At 44.1% G+C, this 17,884-nt stretch overlaps 1 protein-coding gene across 3 annotated transcripts in view; it reads right to left on the bottom strand.

The window, feature by feature from the left end:
• NPAS2 (neuronal PAS domain protein 2) overlaps nt 1–17,884 on the bottom strand; it is a 107,275-nt gene that overhangs the window by 18,960 nt on the left and 70,431 nt on the right. For all 3 annotated transcript variants that reach the window (XM_086610064.1, XM_086610071.1, XM_086610079.1), the window contains 7 exons: nt 16,909–17,022; nt 6,791–6,909; nt 4,435–4,517; nt 3,460–3,566; nt 2,100–2,247; nt 1,438–1,519; nt 608–749 (listed from right to left, as the gene is read on the bottom strand). In XM_086610064.1, coding sequence (XP_086466190.1) covers nt 608–749; nt 1,438–1,519; nt 2,100–2,247; nt 3,460–3,566; nt 4,435–4,517; nt 6,791–6,909; nt 16,909–17,022 — 795 coding nt within the window. The remainder of the gene's footprint in view (nt 1–607; nt 750–1,437; nt 1,520–2,099; nt 2,248–3,459; nt 3,567–4,434; nt 4,518–6,790; nt 6,910–16,908; nt 17,023–17,884) is intronic.

The raw sequence follows: 17,884 nt of genomic DNA, 5'->3' as shown, positions 1-17,884 counted from the left end.
GACTTCAACGGCAGTAAAATTAAACTGATAAGGAGGGCCTGGGCAAAGCTAAAAGTAAATGGGACAGATTATGATTCTGTGCTCCAGTGAACGGAGCAAAAGGACCCAAGACCTGTTCTAAAACAGCTGGAATTCCCTTCATGTGGGCCAAATAACTATAGATCTAGGTTAGCTCATTGGCTTTTCTTCCAGAGCAGAGAGCTGAAGGAGTATATAAGGTGTGCCCAAGTCTTGGCTGGAGCATCCTGAATCTCAGGCAGAAGAGAATCACTCACCAGCTGTTATTACCTATGTAAGTCTGGAGGGGCCTCGTATTGCTTATACTGGTGCCTTCAAATCTGAAGAGAGAAGCCCTCATTTTTGTAACAGATCGAAACAGCGCTTTCATGGCTAGTCCTGCTGCCCGTTTTCCAGTGTATGGATGGTTGCACTAGAACCTTCCCTGTTGTATGTTACCATTTCAGATTAAGCGCTTCATTGCCAGTGACAAACACTTATCATCGATACCTCATAAATAACCATTAGATTAGCAGCTGTGGTATATAGGCACACATTCTGTAACTTGGCTAAATTAAAAATGATGCAGTAACCCAGGAATGCCACTCACATGCTGGGTCTGACTTGGGTGTGTGGGAAGATTTTGGTGAGCTCCTGGATGACACCGAGGGTGTCCGACTAGTGCTGAGGATTGAGGCACCAATATCGAGTGCATTAAAGTGCGGTTCAGGATCCAAGCTGGCGCCACTGTCCTAAAACAAACAAAAAAAGGGAATAGCTATTGTATCCGTCAGGGTGAAAGCATTTTGAAACGCATCTGGTAATGGCTGCACACCCAGCTCTTTGGCTGGCTTAGAATGACTTAAGCAGAACTAATCCCAGGTAGGCCAGCAGAAGACCTGGGCACAGGTGTCAATGTCCCTTCCAAATCTAACTAATGCATTTTACAAAGAGCTATCACTGAGTTGGAAATAAACGGCAAGCTACTGCCGTAGTCATTTTGTGCCTTCAGATGTTTTTCTGAATCTTTCTTTTGTGTTTGGTTGGATGTGACAGCAACTGCAACCTGAGACACTCAGCTATGCACCAAGGAGAAGCTTTTCTTTTTTCCCTCAGCAGATCACTGAGATGTAGCCAAGAACGCCGATTGCCAGAACAAGTCCAAATGAGTCTTTAAACCATAGCACCTCACTGACGAAAGGTGGAGATATGTCACATTGCCCCTGTCCGTGTTCCACTTAATTTATGGTTGTTAACAATCTCCAGGTTTATCTTTTCATGAACTTGTCCAATTTGCTTTAAAACTATTGAAGTGAGCAATGAATTCTGAAGTTGGGGGAATCCACCCAGAAAGACAATGCTGGAGTCTTCACTGATGTTAACACAGGAACAAGTTGTGATTACTGCATATATTCATGAAAAAAGCTTTTCTCATTGTACCTTTAGTGCTGAGGACACAACCTCTGAGGACACTTCTTCCAAGCCCATCTCCTGTCTCCTCTCCACCCGAACATCTGCATAACTGAATGGAAAATATAATTCTATGTATCAACATGGTATCGTTATATTTCATAAAATATGCTTTAAGCAAGTGGAGGAACAAATATTGTAACATTTTACAGGTTAAGTGAACAGCTACTGAATAACACTTGAGAGACGGTTTTCATTTTCAGTTTTTGCTCTGTCCCTGTCTTCTTCAAGTCAAAAAGTATATTAAAGAAGCGTAATATGTAAAGGTCAAGTTCACATCCTACAACCACTTTATAACTTCATTGAAAAGCTTCCACACGTCTCTTCAAAAGCAACATAAGGATTGGAGGAAGTGAATAGTTAAAAGATCTGTCTATTCCCTATTTTTGCACAAAATGGAAAAATGCACCAGTTAATCTGCCCTAAACTCATGATTGACAAATCAAACTTAGCATGAAGTAAGGTTTAGTCTGATCATTTTTTAATAATGAACGTATTTCCTTCAGAGAGTTCAGACTTCATTTTTGTTACAGAAAAGACATCATGTTTCTAAGAGAAAATGTTGGCAGTCATGAGGATGCCCTTATCTTACTGTCCTTTATGTCCCCACCAGTTGATAGGAGCTTCCGTACCTCACCACCATGTGTGTGCACACAATGAACTCTGGCTTGGAGTTCCACTGGTGGTAGGTGATATAGTAATGGGTCTGGAGCCAGATCCACTGCTGTCCTTTGGTCAGAAACCGATAGCAGCACGACTTCCCCTTGCCAAACTGCATCACTGTCAGCAGAAAACACACACAGCTTGTAGCACCATTTCCAATGCGAAAATGACATGAAATGTGAAAAGAGTGACAAAAATGTCTGTGGCCCCATCGATTCCCGAGGGAGACAGGATCTTAAGCACCACACCTTTCGAGTGAGTGGTCCTGCCAGTTGTGTGATAGAGCAAATATCAGAAAGATCAGTAGGTGTCTTCTTCTGACACTTTGAACAGTACATTCCTGCACAGTACAATTAACCTTAACTTTGGACACTAATGCATTAATGTCTGCTACAACTTAAACATAGATCTTACCCTGGTTTATGTGCTGATCACATACTGCTTAATTAGACATCTGGGATTAATTTCTAAGAGTGATCATCTTAAGTTCTACAGCAGAAAAGTACAGGATAAAAATGCTTGAAAAGACAAGTATTCTCTGCAGAATGAAGTGAATATAGGAGATAACATTGCACACAGAAAAAATAATTTGAAACTAAAAGAAAATTCCCAGACTGACAAGAATTCAAAGTGCAGTAAACTGGGGTGTATTAAAGGTTTTAGAGATTCACCAACAAAATTAATCTATGCTTTTTTTCCCCCAGTGATTTCGAGGGGTTCCCAAATATGCACATATTTAGCCTTTCTGTATTTTAATGTCAACATATAAAAACTAATATTCATGAGATATTTTCAGGACACCCAGAGGTGGTAAACTTAGATGTTCCAGCCAGTTCTGTAAGCAAATATTTGAAAAGCATTGCCTCATTTTCATTACTTAGTGAAAGAGTTTTTCAATTAAATCTTAATAGTCTGTATCTAAATATTCACAGATAATCCCAAATACACCGTGAACAACATTAGGGTAAATAATCTGCCAGAATTTTACAAAATAGGATCTCTTCTGAGATTACTTGAACTATTCCTGTGTATTCTTTACTAGTAGAGCAGGTGCCTAATCTGGTGTATTTTATCCGTTCAGGGAGTCTCGCTAACTGCTTCTGGGAATACAGAAGGTAAAATTGTATTTTTCAGAGCTTGATAAGTCTGGTCCAGACGCCAATCAGCTGCCATGCCCCCAATCTGCTATAACTCTGCTAAGACTTAGAGGCGTGAGGCAAGGGTCAAACCTCCACCTTCCAAGTTTAAACCAATTTTAACTGAAACTACATTTCACTGAAGAGAGGTGTCCCAGGGACTCCACGGGAACCTGGGCTGTGCGATACTTACAGTGTTCATGGCACCTCGCTAGCAGCTCTAGGTCATCTATATGGTAATAGTCGTAGCCAGAAGTACCCAGCACTTCAAAAGGCAAGTATCCTATAATCGGCGGTGCTCTGCAGTTGGGCACAATATAAGTGAATTCATAAACCACAAAAAAAGTCAGCAGTTCTGCATATTGACATGGGTATGTAAAAAGCCCAGATCTGTCCTCACTCATAGGTGTGCAGCCATCCCTCCCAGGGGACCAGATCCTGACTTTCCTCCACCTTGCACCCAGGATGCCGGGCTGGGCCCCCAGCAAGGCCATGACAACCTCATTTTTCCAGGGAAAACGTGGTTGTGGAAAACAACTCAGCTTCTCAGGGACCTTCACGCAGGAACCAGCTGTGAGGGAGCTGTTCCCTGGCTGTTCCTCGGTCAGGGGCGCTGCTGCAGCTCCCGCAGTCCCTGCACAGAGGAAAACGCATGGCGAGGTGATAGGAAGGCATCGTCTGCCGGGATTACGGGGGTAGGAGGGGAGATCATCTGTGCCTCTTCCCTCCGGGTGCCTGCAGAGCTCGTCCACGGCATGCCGAGGCAGTTGCTTTGTACCTTTGCCAATGCAGTTGCCTCAGGCCAGCGCAGACTTTCCCTCCGTAACTCGGTGGGAATCGCACACACGCAATCAATGGCTGGATTCAAAAAGAGTGATTTCCGCAGCTGTATAATAATTAGATCATTTTGCTGTGTGACAGACTTTGGTCCGTCGATATTTTTAAAGGAAACAAGAACAAGCTAATCACAAATTCGGCCTGAGAAGCAGTGGTTTTGTTTTAAAGGACTAATAAAAAGAAATATCATCTTTTGTGGGAATTTCAGTTATTGCCCTCCTGTTCATGCCATTTAGATGTGAAACGTAACACTATTTGAGAGAATTGCACTTACGAGAACAGCAGTAGATAAGCACCAAACGCAACCAGGAGTGTTTTTCTTGTCACCAACCTGTGATCCAGGAATAAAAATTTCCACTCCAGACTGTGTCTTGATGTGAATTCCTCTAGAGGTTCTTCAACGATGCACATCTCCTGTACGGTAAAGAAAACCGACTTACTGAGAGTTGCGCCTTCACCCCTCTGCTTCATCTAGCTTTTGTTAGTTATAAATAGTGCATAAGAGGAGAAAGCAGGGGATTCACACGTTTACTGGCAATTCCAGAGAGTGATCTATTGTATTTATCAGTGCCAACATTTTTTTCAGGAGTTGAGGAGAAGAACTTGTGATGCACACAGACTTGAGAGCTGAGACTGTTCCTCCGGGTGCCAAAGTTTTCATGGCTTTGAAGCAGTGCCTGGAGCATGAGAGCTGCGCTCCCCACCGCCCCGAGGAGCAACACCCCTTCCCAACATACAGCCTGTGCTGGTTTCCACCTGGGTTTGCCACGTCTTTCCTTGCCTTCTTTGTGTTACTTAAGATACCCACTGCCTTTGCGTGGCCTTTTTGGACATTTGGCCTCCGAGGCCTCTTTGAGAAAGGGGGACACTCTCCTTCCCACTCAGTAGCTGGAGGCACTACGTGCTGCAGAGGGTGAAATGCCTTTTCAGGCTTCACTCCCACAGCAAAGAAGCAGCTGATCCTTAAGACTCACAGCAGCCCTCAACACTCACAAGAATGCTAACTGATACGTGAATTACAAGAGGCAGGGCACCGGGCTGTCTGGGAGGCAGGATATCCTTGGCCCAGAGGGATGGGTATTGGGAGGCAGTTGGTGGGGATTAGCTGTTGGGTGGAGGTGGGAAGGGGAGGAAGGATGGCCTGCGCGTGGGCTGGGGCTGGCTGCGTGCCCCACAGCCAGCTCCCAGCCCCCTCGCAGCTCCCCTCTGCCAACCTCTGCTCTCCCACCCGTGGGAGACGAGCTTGACGAGCTGTCAGCCTGGAGACCCCTGGGTGGGACTTGCCAGCATCAGCGCTCAGGATGTGGTGGCACCCAGGGTCACTGTGTCCCCCATGTCTCTCCTGCAGGAGGGTCTCCATCGTCACTGATAAGGACAGCCTACCCACTGGCCCCTGACACTGCTGTCCCTCTGCTCCCTGGTGCCACATTGCCCTGTGCGAGCAACATCCTCTCATTGTCTCCTCTGCCACTTCTCTCTCTTTCAGGTCACCACAGGACCAGCTGAGGTGTGCTGCCATCAAGCATTTCTTTGATACGTATTAATGCTCACAAAGGTGATTAAAGTTGCTGGCTGTACAATGGCAAAAGGATTCATGCGTACCGTAAGTTCCTCTCTCCCCCTCTCTCCAGTTTACACCACAATCCATGCCGATGGCAAGAACATACCCTAAAATTCAAGGTGCGACATGCAGTCATTGCTGTGTGCAACCACAATGATGATTCTGCCTTCCTTAGCCAGTCAGATAAATATTTTTTGCCTTATTTTAGATGAGGAAGTCCAGATGGGGGTGAAATGAGTCACCCAGGTGAACTGAAGAAGTTGATGTCTACGATTTCATGTCAGCTGACATCTTCTCTGGGTTGTTTGGCAGCTACTTCCCCTGTAGCACTGGGCAGCTCATTGCCACGTGCAGCCCATTTTGTTTCCCTGTTTGTTTTGAGATATTAGCTACCCAAAGACAAGGGAGTTTGCATTCAGGGTTCTCAAAGAACCTTACCTCCAGCCCCTACTGCTAACATGATTACTGTGGTTAAGATTTATGGGAAGTGTCCTCGCTTACCCAGAAGGGACTCTACTTGCCTGCCAAGGCTGTGAATCAGTTGAGAGTGCCCTGCAGGTCCCAGAGCAGTCATGGAGCCAAGCCAAGGGAGTGGTGATTTCATACTGGCTAGGTCTCAATTAGACTTTTTAATCTCTTAACCTTTGAGGACGGGTCGCCTGATGCAGTAGCTCACATTTGTTAATTAGGGAACCACAGTGCCAGGCACAAGGTTGGGTGGTCTATCCTTATTTCCAGAAGCAACTATCTTGCTATCAGGATATAGGAGGAGGAAAACTAGCAGCAGTCACCTGAAAACACCGAGGGGCACAAATGAAAGCATCGGTGGCCATCTGTACACTGTCCCATCACAAGAACAGAAAGCAGCAACAAAGACCCCAATTTCAAAGTGACTTTGCAATTCCTAGTGCAGCGAGGGTTTCCATTTCCCGTGCAAGGGGAGCAGAAATGACACTGCTTCTGCAGATCCTGGCTCGCACTGATAATCCTCTTCACTGGATTTTTATGCATGAAATGTGATATCTGTAATCCATTCAATTAGCGAAATTAAGAACTTTGCATGTCACCCCATCTGAAAGTGTTTTGAGAAGTTCTGAAGCGAATGGGATGCAGGGTACGCACTTACCTTTAAAAACTGAGGCGTTGCCAAACGAACAGTCGCAACGAAGCAGACCTGCTTCCCCGGGGATGTTCTGTAAGCCCTTGGGACAGCCTCATCAAAGCCATTGCAAGTGGAGTTAGGCACTAGGTAGGGAAAAAACGGGACCTGGAGTCACGCCTAATACGAGATTTGCTCTTCCCGAATATTTTGCACACTTGAAGCGTACTAATACTAATTTTATTCAGAGAAGTGTTCTAAAAGCTTTTAAAGCTGATATGCATATATTTAAATCCAAGTCAGTCATGTTAGGCAGAAAGACATCAGAGCTTAACTTCTAGTATGAATCTTACAGGTTAATCCTTATAAAAATAAGGCAAAACCTTATTACAGAGCATAAACCAGCTTTCTGGAAAGAAAACCTATGCATCCAATTGCTCTTTTTCACCATTCACAAGAAAAAAATACATGCCGCAGCATCCCTAGTGCCCTAACTTCCATGAGGCAGTGAAACACAGCCTTGACAATGGAGGTAGCCAAAGAGAGTGTGTCAAGTCATCAGTGGCAAAACACTGGAGCCCACAGCCAGCGAAGCTTCATCGAGCTAACACGAGGCTGCTTGTGATTCTCAGCTGCTGAAGTGCATCTTCTCCTTCTGCATCTAAGGAGAATCGTCCCCAGTGTGCCCGAGTTCTCCTTGTTTTAAAGAAGAGCAAAGAGGACCCCACGTATGGCACTGGCTTCCAGAGCTGGGCATTTCTGGTGACTCTGCAGATGTCCTGCTGTCTCCTGGGCAGAAGGAAAAACTGGATGCAATGTGGCTACACATTTTGTGTATGTTTTTTATCTATGTCTTCCGTGGTTGCATGGCTCTCATGTTGCTTTGAGGGCCCACTAGCACCTCCTGCCATAAAGATGCGTTGTCAAAAGAACACCTTGCCTTAAGCTAACCCACAATCTCATGTTAGAACGACATAATGCAAATTCTTCATCCAAATTTGAGCTGTTTAGAGACAGTAATCCCGCTCCCACAGCAGCAAAAGAAAACTGTGTGCTAAGTTGCAGTGAGAACTGGGCTGGCACCATGGGTTCTTGCCCTGCCCAGCCAACTGTCTCCCACGGGTGCAGAGAAGGTCCCATCTAGCAGCCAGAGTTCCCCAATATGATTTATTCTTATGCTAATAGGGATTAATGCTAATATGAATCTATCTTTCCTTTCTATTAGGCCCCTACATCCAACTTTATGAAGTTTCCTACAGTTTGTCTCTTCTGCACAGAACAAAGTCAGGATAACTATGTCCATTCCTGTGAAAATGAAGAGCTTTGTATCTATCTGGGGAGGAGATAACCAGCAATTTTTATTCTGGAGTGCTTCTGCACTGGGCTTTAGTTCACTAGCATAAATTGTAGAGATGGAAGAAGTCTCAACTTATCACGTGCTTTTGGAACCCAGTTCAACCTATTAAAAGCCTTAGAATGACAATACATAGCTGGCAACAAAGATAACAGGATATGAGACAGAAAAATAAGTACTCTGAGGAGAATTCACTCCTGTGAATAACTAGTTTAGGCCACTGCGTGCACAATATATATTGTGCCAAAAAGGGAAAGAAAGATTCCTCATCTGAGGAGGCAACGCAGGTGTGAACGTCCACAGAGATTACAGCCCTCACTTGCAGTTGAGTCTGGAGGGCATGGCTGGCAGAACATGAAAATGAAGACCATGGGCAAAATTCTCCTCCTTTCACCAGCAAAGCACACTTGCTCAGGGGACTTCCAAGGAATATGTATTCCTGTTCTGCTCCTGGGGTTATGTGCATATACGAGGGCTTCTATGGGATTATTAAGACAAGAGGTGGAAAAAAAGAAGAAAGAGTTAGGAGCTACAGGAAACAGAAGCCTGAGTAAAGACTTGCTGGTTCTTCTCTGATATGATTATTTTGTGCAAATCTGTTGATTTCTCTAGTCAGTACTGTTTAATAATTAATGGTATTGCTATAAACTCACATTAAGGGCATTGTAAAAAGTTACTTCCAAGTTTATTATGCAATATGTTGTCATATTTGAAGTTAATGGTCTCGTTTCTCTCTGTAATAGCCAAGTTCAGTCGCAAATGTTTGCTGGCTGGGCTCTAAAATATGAAAATAAGAGAAGCACATTCAGTCTCCAAAGTACAGGTATGATAGGTTAACCTAGTTAGTGAACCCATGGGCTTGCAAATGGCACCAGTTGCAGAAGACAGTGGAGACTGAGTGGAGATCGAGTTGCAGCAAAGAGAGCAGATGGCTTTTTTACGTCAGCTGTTTGACATAAACAGCCATGAGCCTGAGATGTATTCCCAAAAGAGAGCAGAGTATATCCTTGAATGTGGCATCTACAAAATAGGGTTATATTTCCAAGAGATAAATGCAATACTAAAAGGGTAATAATTATTGTACAGGACAGCTATGTAGTGAATTTGGGATTTTATCACAACATTTGGGAATGTTGAACTTAGCAGCAGTGAATGAGTATGTCCAAGGAGATGAGATAGAGCTGGCCTGGCAGAAAGTCATCCGGTGTTCAAACAGCTACTTGCCATCTCCATACTCAGCTGCCCTTCACATAGCCCAAAGCACTAAAAGCCTCGATGACGCAGGCAGGTAGCCACCACCTTGAAATGTGCATCTTGATCTGAAAATAACAACTACAATCATAGAATCACAGAATCATAGAATGGTTAGAGTTGGAAGGGACCTCAAAGATCACTTAATTCCAACCCCCCTACCGTGGGCAGGGACACCCTCCACTACACCACGTTGCTCAAAGCCTCATCCAACCTGGCCTTGAACAGTTCCAGGGATGGGGCAGCCACAACTTCTCTGGGCAACCTGTTCCAGGGCCTCACAACCCTCAATGTAAAAAATTTCTTCCTGATATTTATACTAAATCTACCCTCTTTCAGTTTAAAGCCATTGCCCCTTGTCTTATCACTACACGCCCTTGTAAAAAATCCCTCTCCAGCTTTCCTGTAGGCCCCCTTCAGGTACTGGAAGACTGCGGTAAGATCACCCCAGAGTCTTCTCTTCTCCAGACTGAATAGCCCCAACTCTCTCAGCCTGTCTTCATAGAGGAGGTGCTCCAGCCCTCGGATCATCTTCGTGGCCCTCTCCTCCTCTGGACCTGCTCCAGCAGCTCCATGTCCTTCTTGTGCTGGGGACTCCAGAGCTGAATGCAGTATTCCAGGTGGGGTCTCACGAGAGCAGAGTAGAGGGGCAGAATCTCCTCCCTCGACCTGCTGGCCACGCTGCTTTGGATGCAGCCCAGGATACAGTTGGCTTTCTGAGCTGCCTGCGCACATTGCTGGCTCATGTTGAGCTTCTCATCCACCAGCACCCCCAAGTCCTTTTCCTCAGGGCTGCTCTCAATCCATTCTCCACCCAGCTTGTAGTTGTGCTTGGGATTGCCCTGACCCACGTGCAGGACCTTGCACTTGGCCTTGTTGAACTTCATGAGATTCGCACAAGCCCACCTCTCCAGCCTATCAAGGTCCCTCTGGATGGCATCCCTTCCCTCCAGCGTGTCCACAACACCACACAGCTTGGTGTCGTCAGCAAACTTGCTGAGGGTGTACTCGATCCCTCTGTAACTCGATCCCACAATAATTGAAAGAAAAAAATCCCACATTTGTTCCTACATTACTTTGCTGACTGACTTATTTTGTTGATATCTGTGCTTTCCAGAGCTCTGTCTGCGCAGCCTGTGTTGCTCTGCTCTTGCAGCTGGTCAGCAAATTTCAACTATTTTTGTTGATAAATTTTAAAGTGTAGTTAAAAAAAGAGATCATTACATGAATTAAAAAAAAAAATAATCCTAGTATAATCTTTTAAGCATGCCTTCTGAAAAATCATACTGTATAATTCTCGAAGTCTCTTTAAAAGAAACATGCAACATCTTGAAGAAGCAAAGTTCAGTAGCAAAGTTTCTGAGAGAAAAACAGTGGAATGGAAAATACAGAGATGAAGTCTAAGGCTATGATGATATTAACGTTTATAAGGCAAATACGGGTCTTGGAGTGCTTTTGTCAGAAGGCACTTGATGAAAATGTTAAGCTGGCTATAAACAGGTGGGCTCAGGTAAATGAGGGCATATGCGTTTCACAATTAAATGATGTAGACAAAATATCCTGAGTAGGCAATTAGAAGGTTGTGTGACAAAGCTAAATACATATCAGAATGGTGAAACAGTTGTCTCATACATATCAGTTTGCTGACGCTCCTTAGCATGAATTTTAATAGTTTTTGCAGTTACTTATCAGGCCTGCTGCTCCTAGAACTACCACAGAATTCTTTTGTAGAAGAAATATTAAATTACCTGCAAATATCATATAAGAAGATAGAAAGAAATGGATTTGCCTATACACAGATCTTTGTGTCATTGTTGGTTGGTTTTGTTTTATTTTTTAAAAAAAAAGACCAGGACACTAAGGACAAGATGCTAAAAGTGAGTAATATATATAAGGAACCAAGCTCTTAACTACCATAGACAAAGAGATTTTTATCCTTAGGGATACAAATCATGCCACATAAAATGAAGGAAAACATGTTTAAAAAACCCCAGATGCCAAATTATTAAGTTAATAATAGTACAGCAGTCAGTTGCTCGGTCATCTTATTTTAACTCAGGATGTTTAAAACATATTCTTCCTATAACAGCAAACCTCTCATTTACGCTATTTGAAAGAAGAAATCCCTCCTTCCTATTCTGTCAGTAGATGTTAATGTTCAAAGAACTAGTCTTAGTGACTGTCAAACAAACTGAACAGTGATTTCATAAAATACAAGCCAAATAGACCAGAATAAAATCAAGATTGTTTCATATAAATAAATTCAGACCACAGATAAACAGAATATTCAACAATTAATATATATAATGAAGAAACCTAAAGTGCTAGTAGCAAGCCAGACTGCACTCAGTAGCTTCGGATGAGTAACAGTGACGGTGTCCGTACGTCACTTGTCTACTTTGATCTCCTCTCTCCTCTTTCCTCCTCCTGTTTCTCCCCTCGCCATCGTCTTTTGATATGAATCCCAAGTAAATTCTTTAGGACAGGAATGGTGCCTTTTTTCTCAAGTGCCCATAGAGATCCTGGCATAAGCATTGCAGATTGCTAGCTGCAGCTTCTACAATATTGTTAATAGTAAATAATAATATGCGGCTGTCGGCTCTGATCAAAACATTCATTTCAGTTTGAGTTATTCTTGTTATCAGATGTTTCTGCATATGCTTATGGAGGCTCAAGATCAATGTATTTTCTGTACATATCTGTTTATTTCTTTTAAAAAGGAATTCAGATTGAACTAATTGTTCTGGGAGTGAAAAGATTTTTTTTTCTCCTCAGCACAATAATTTTCTTGATGGTTATTCTTATCTCTAAGAAATATATCAGCTAACAGTACAGTATCTGCTATTATTAGCATCCAGTAACCAGATACGTCCTGAGTTTCCATGTAACTGGGAACAAAAATGCACAATTTTAAATTCCACTGTAATATTTAATTACATTACTTGATCAGCAACTCTTTTCACATAATGGTTATCTCCTCCTCTAAGAGGAAAACTTCAGGCATTTTGGATGAAAGGATGGATCTGCCACTTTAAAGATGCTGGTGGTCCTTTTTTATATTGGTGAATGCTTTGGAAGCCAGGACTCTGGCTTTGTCCCTTTCAGGAGTTTTTAATCAAGTATGTCACCTCAGAAATAGGATACCAAAGCCAATATTTGGTTATATTATCATGAGAGATCTTTCTGTGTTTACAAACGTACAAACAATTTTCATGGGAGGGATAAATCCAGACCGCCTTATCTTTTCTTATCAGAGTGAGCTATTAAGCAGCTTTGTAAAATAATTTATTCTCACTTAATTTGACATTTTATACTGGGAGCTAAGCATTTCCTTGGATTTTTTTGAGGGTTATCTTTATTACTTGCCTCCCTCCCCTCAGCCCTCAGGCAAAACTAGATGGGAGCCACTGGCATTATTCATTTGTGATGGTGACATGACTCTGCCCCTTATCAGGTACTACTGGTCAACAGGTGCAGTGATGGCCCTTGGCTCCCTCAGATGTTTGCATATATTCATCTCTCTTGTTAACATCTGGACTACAGGACCAGAACCTGAAATATATAAAATAGTGGAAAGAGTTTTTATTTGCAAATAAAAAACCCCACCTTTTGCTCTGAGAGCAAGTAGGTATTTCTCACAGAAGCAAAGAGGGGACTCGGAATTCTGAGTGACCCATGGGCCACCTCCTCTCCTCTCAAGGGACTACTGAGTCTTTACGTCAGGTTACAGTCCTGCTTTTTCTCACTGAAGCTTAATTAATGATGATTATATAATCCTCCCAAATGGAAATCAAATCTCTTGTATTTGATGTAGTGCAGGCAGTGACTCATGCAGTCACTCCGCACAGCTCGCATTGCTGTTTCGCTGGGTTGGCCGCTCTCGCTCGGGCACAGCTAATTCGAGTGCGGTTCGCTCATGTGCAGGCGGCTCGTGTCACATCCCTGGTGTAGATACAGCTGCAGAAATGTCCTTGCAGCAGAGGTTACAAAGTACAACTTCCCACTCACCATCCCCGGGACCAGCCCAAGCATGGACCCTCCTGCTAACCCTGGCACTGGGCTGTGCAGCTACTCTAGCCTCCAGCTATAGCTGAGCCCAGGAGCTCTAGGGACAGTGATCTTCTGAAAGACTGAACGCATGCCGTGAGCTATGTGAACTTTCCCGGGTGATATCTAGGGCTTGCATATGCCTCTCCCTGCCCCTTCTTGGATGGGGGGGGAAAAGTGCCAGTGACTGCTTCTCTGGGGAGTAGCATGGGTTCGATGTAGGTTGTGCATGAGCTGGCTCCCTGATGGCAATCCTGGTGACAAGTCACCTTGGTAGATATCAGGCATTTGTTCTACTTTAGCAGAAAGAAAAATTCTCTTTGGCATCTCAGTACAATGGCCTTTAAAGCCCCAGAGCTCCCACTAAAGTTAGGAAGAGAAGCTAAGCCCTAACTGGCTTTCCAAGCCTCAGTCCTTCAAATTATGGATATTCAAACCCATCTCTATATGATGTTCTTAGCCATAAGTCAGAATACAATTAATGGAGAAAGTAGGAGGGAAGAGGTGGGGTGGGTAAGGTCACTGGGACCTCAGCACACATGACCCCCTTCCCCCAAGCACCATCATTATATGACCAATGAGCAACGTTAAGTGAGAAGGAAAGGTGAAAGATTCATCAGGACTGTCACTGCCATGACCCTACATTAATGAGCATGGAATAGTTAAGCATCCTGATGGGATCCTGATGGGATATAGCCTGCCTGGGGATAAAAGGGCCTCCCCAGCCACATGGAATCTGAGGAACATGTGAGCTGAGCAGACTCAGAGTACGCTCAGCAAACCGTTGGAAACAAAGGTAGGATTTGGTGTTGGGTGGCTAGAAAGGAACGGTGGAGATTTGTATTTCGAGAAGAACATCCTGTTGTCAGTCGCCCATGTGTAAAAACATGCTCACACTTTCTCTGCTGTGAAAAGCTACAAGGAAAAGCATTCTTGAATACATTCATAAGGAACATCACCTGCTAATTAGCTTAATTTGCAATTTCTGTCTTTCTGCCCCCCACAGTATGCTCAGCTAACTCGTATCTCTAGCTTAGCCTCCTTCCCCCGCAAACACTTCTGAAAAGCAGGATTTATGGCCAGCTGATCGTACACACGTAGGACAAGTGCTGCCCTGTGCCCCACCACTTTTCCCACCACTCTTTCATGCTTGCTTGGCCTCACATCTGGAGAGGGGCTGGCTGGAGAACAGGTATTTATTTAACAGGAGGAAGAAGAGAGCAATTACTGGCAGGTCTGGCAGTTGACAGCCCTGGGGTGCATGGGCTTAGGGGGATGGTGCCCGATAACGGGGTGCCCTGGGGTGTGGGGGGCCAAGCAGAGGCAGGAACCCAGCCCACCGCTGCACCCATCACACTCTCAAAGGTGTACGTGCTGCAAGTCCCTGTGCCAAAGCACAGCTGCTCGCCCCAAGCCCCGGGGCTGAAAGGCTGCCCAAAGGGCGGCTGCCTTCACACGGCGCTCGCTGGAGCTGATGTCCCCCATGCCTTGCTCAGGGTGCAGCTGGCTGATGCAAGAAGCCCGTGGAACTAACGACAGCTGCTTCCAAGGTTTGCACCCTCCTCCGGCTGCTCACTCCGTCCTTGGCCCAAGGTTATCAGCTCCCAAGCAAACCAAGTTTGCTGCTGCTGCTGCTACATCACAACTCCAGTGCACTTGCTTCCACCTTTTCTGAGAGGTGGTTTTGTAGCTGGATTAAGAGCCAGGATGGTGGAAGGGGGCAGAGGGGGACATAGGGGTGACCCCTCGCCAAGGGGGAGCAGTGCTGGAGATGCACTGGTGAAGCAAGTGTTTGCACCAGGCTCTGCGTGGAACTGAGGAAACTAGTGAAGATGGGCAAGCTGCCGTCCTGTGATGGGGAGAGGGGAAAAGGGCCAGAAGGCATCATCTCACAGAGTGGGCGCAAGGGTTCTCTCCCTATCGACCACAGAGTCAGACTGCAGCAGAGAGGGGAAAAAATCGGAAGAGACAAAGTAAAGTGGAAGATTTAGAGAAAGGTGGCACAAAGAAAAAAATTAAAAAATAAAAATCGAAGCAGAAAGCACGTCATATTTGAAAGCTATAAGCTGAGGTCTTTGGAAAATGATTTGATGTCTTCTGAAATCAATATGTTCCCATTTAGTTCATATGCATTAAGCTCAGGAAGATATCTGTAATGCAAGTTGTATCTTTCTTCTGAGAAATAGCCACTGATAGAAATGCTGGGATATCAAATCCTAACGGGTAAGAGGGCAATATTAAGGTCATGCCAAAATAAAAGGCTGACAATCCTTGAAGAAAATGGATCAGAAATTCCCCTGGTAGAAATGTATCCTTATGAGTCAGCACCTGAAATCCGGTTTCTGCTCTAGAAAACAGAACAGCTTGGTGTGCACGTCTGTCAGGCAGCCGCGTTTCGCTTCATTCAAACTAGAAAGCATACAGGCAGCTACATTTTTTATACAAATAAAGCCTCAAATCAGATGGCACCAAACAATAAATACATATCTCCATCCTGCACGTCGGTTTCTATTCTAGACATGTGGAGCAGGAGCAGAAAGTTAAATGGGGACAGGGACATTTTTTTTTTTTTCGCAGTGTGGTGCGCGGTTTTTGGAAAGCACGGTGGGGAATTTTTTTTTGCTGAGGATGACCTATTTGGAACAATACCAGCAACTTTGGAAATGCCACTCTGGAGTTCAATCAGGCAAGTAACTAAAGCAAACTTGGGCAGGCAGGAGAAAGGGAAGTAATAAAAGAGTATTTTATTTCTGACACTAATGGCCGTGCAGCAATCTGTTTGTTAGGGAACGGGTGAGGTGGAAGTCGGCTCTTCATCCCTTAGAAAGATGGTTTCCTTTAGACTGACTGTGGTGCATTAGCGACTATGCTGACTGTATTACTTTCTTTTTTTTTTTTATTTGAGAGTATTGGGTTCTGCAGGGCTAGAGATGAATGTAAAATGGCAGCTGGAGAAGGAGACGGGTGGAAGTGCCCCGAGCCACTGCGATGCCGGTGGCAGGGGACCCCAATGGCAGTGTGAGGTGGTGGGTGCAGGCACTCAATTACGCAGCGCTGCCACCTTTCCCAAAAATTTTGCAGAGAAGGGCGAGAGGTCAGATTTGGCAGACTATCAGCTCTGGCACAGAAGTCATGTTTAATGTAAGGCAGCAGATAAGGTAGCGAGCTTATGATTTAGCTAATAGATGCAATCTTAGCACACAGTATTAGCGAGCACAAACAAACCCTCCTCTGAACCTGTCTTTATTTGCAAACTTACCCAGAGTCCAGGATCACTGCTAACAAGTGAAGGGCAGTAACAAAAGCAACTAATACAATTTCACTCCTCACAGGTATTCATCCAGCTTTTGCAAATCAGCTGTGACATCCATGTGAAGCATCCCATAATGTTAAAATAGTTCTTTCAGTAAACAGCCTGTCTTGTTCAAAGGAGCAATACTTACATTTTATTTTGCACAGCTAAAGTAACACTTATACAACAATTAAAGCTTACCATTGCTGTAAGACCGAAAATTTCCTACAAATTTTATGTATTCATATGTCGGAAATTCCTTTGGGTTCAAACTTCCTCTCAGAAGATGACAATAAAACTCTAGTTCATTGTCAGCTAGATTGTTGAAAGAAGAAGAAGAAGAAGAAATAAATATACTATTTAAGCTAAACACAACCAACGGTGTCTTCCAACCCTAGTCTTGCACCTGGCAGCAGCTTGTTACTGCTCAGAGTCCTTTACACTGATGTGGTACATACCTTGCAGGATCAGAGCCTCTGCAGGCAAGCACCTTGCAGGGATACAGGTTGTTGAGTGCTGTGCACAGGTCTGCCTGCAGCTCCAGGACAGCCTGCGAGGCTCACTCACCCTTCTTTTACACCACCTTCCTCACAGGAGTTACACCACCACAGCATTGGTGTAGAGAAGGAGAGAATTGGATCCTTCATTTATAGCTTTTTTTTTTCTATTGAGGCTTTTCACGACTCACAGCTGTTCTATATCTTGTGTTGGAAAACTATGCCTAATTACCTCAAAATATCTATTAAATCAGCTTTGGCATATTAGCTATCAGCTGCAGGTTTTGTATATACAGTAGATTAAGCAGCTGTATGTCTTAACGTGAGCGTGCGTTTTCTGGTTTCCTACGTCTTACCTCCTAGAGTGAATAAGGATGAGGCAAGTAAAAGGGCTTTTAAGAAAAACAAAATTCAATTTGAAAAAGAATTACAATGATTTTACTTTTCAACTACAATGCAAACCAAAGGTATGTGACATTAGCGCATCTCTGAACAGCATCTTGCTAGATCAGGCTGAAATATCAATTAAGATGTGATTTGTCTCAGGTGAACTCTCAATTTCCATCAGCTAACCTATTTTCCTTAGCTGTCTCAAAAGATACGATATTTAATAATTAACATAACTGCAAGTAGTCTTAGCCTAGTAAAATAAAGGCAATGAGTTTCATTTAAAAATAGTA

The sequence above is a fragment of the Tauraco erythrolophus genome, chromosome 1, assembly GCF_009769465.1.
Source record: "Tauraco erythrolophus isolate bTauEry1 chromosome 1, bTauEry1.pri, whole genome shotgun sequence".
Lineage (NCBI taxonomy): Eukaryota > Metazoa > Chordata > Aves > Musophagiformes > Musophagidae > Tauraco > Tauraco erythrolophus.
Note: the sequence above shows the minus strand (reverse complement) of the source record. Positions and strands in the feature narration are given on the sequence as shown.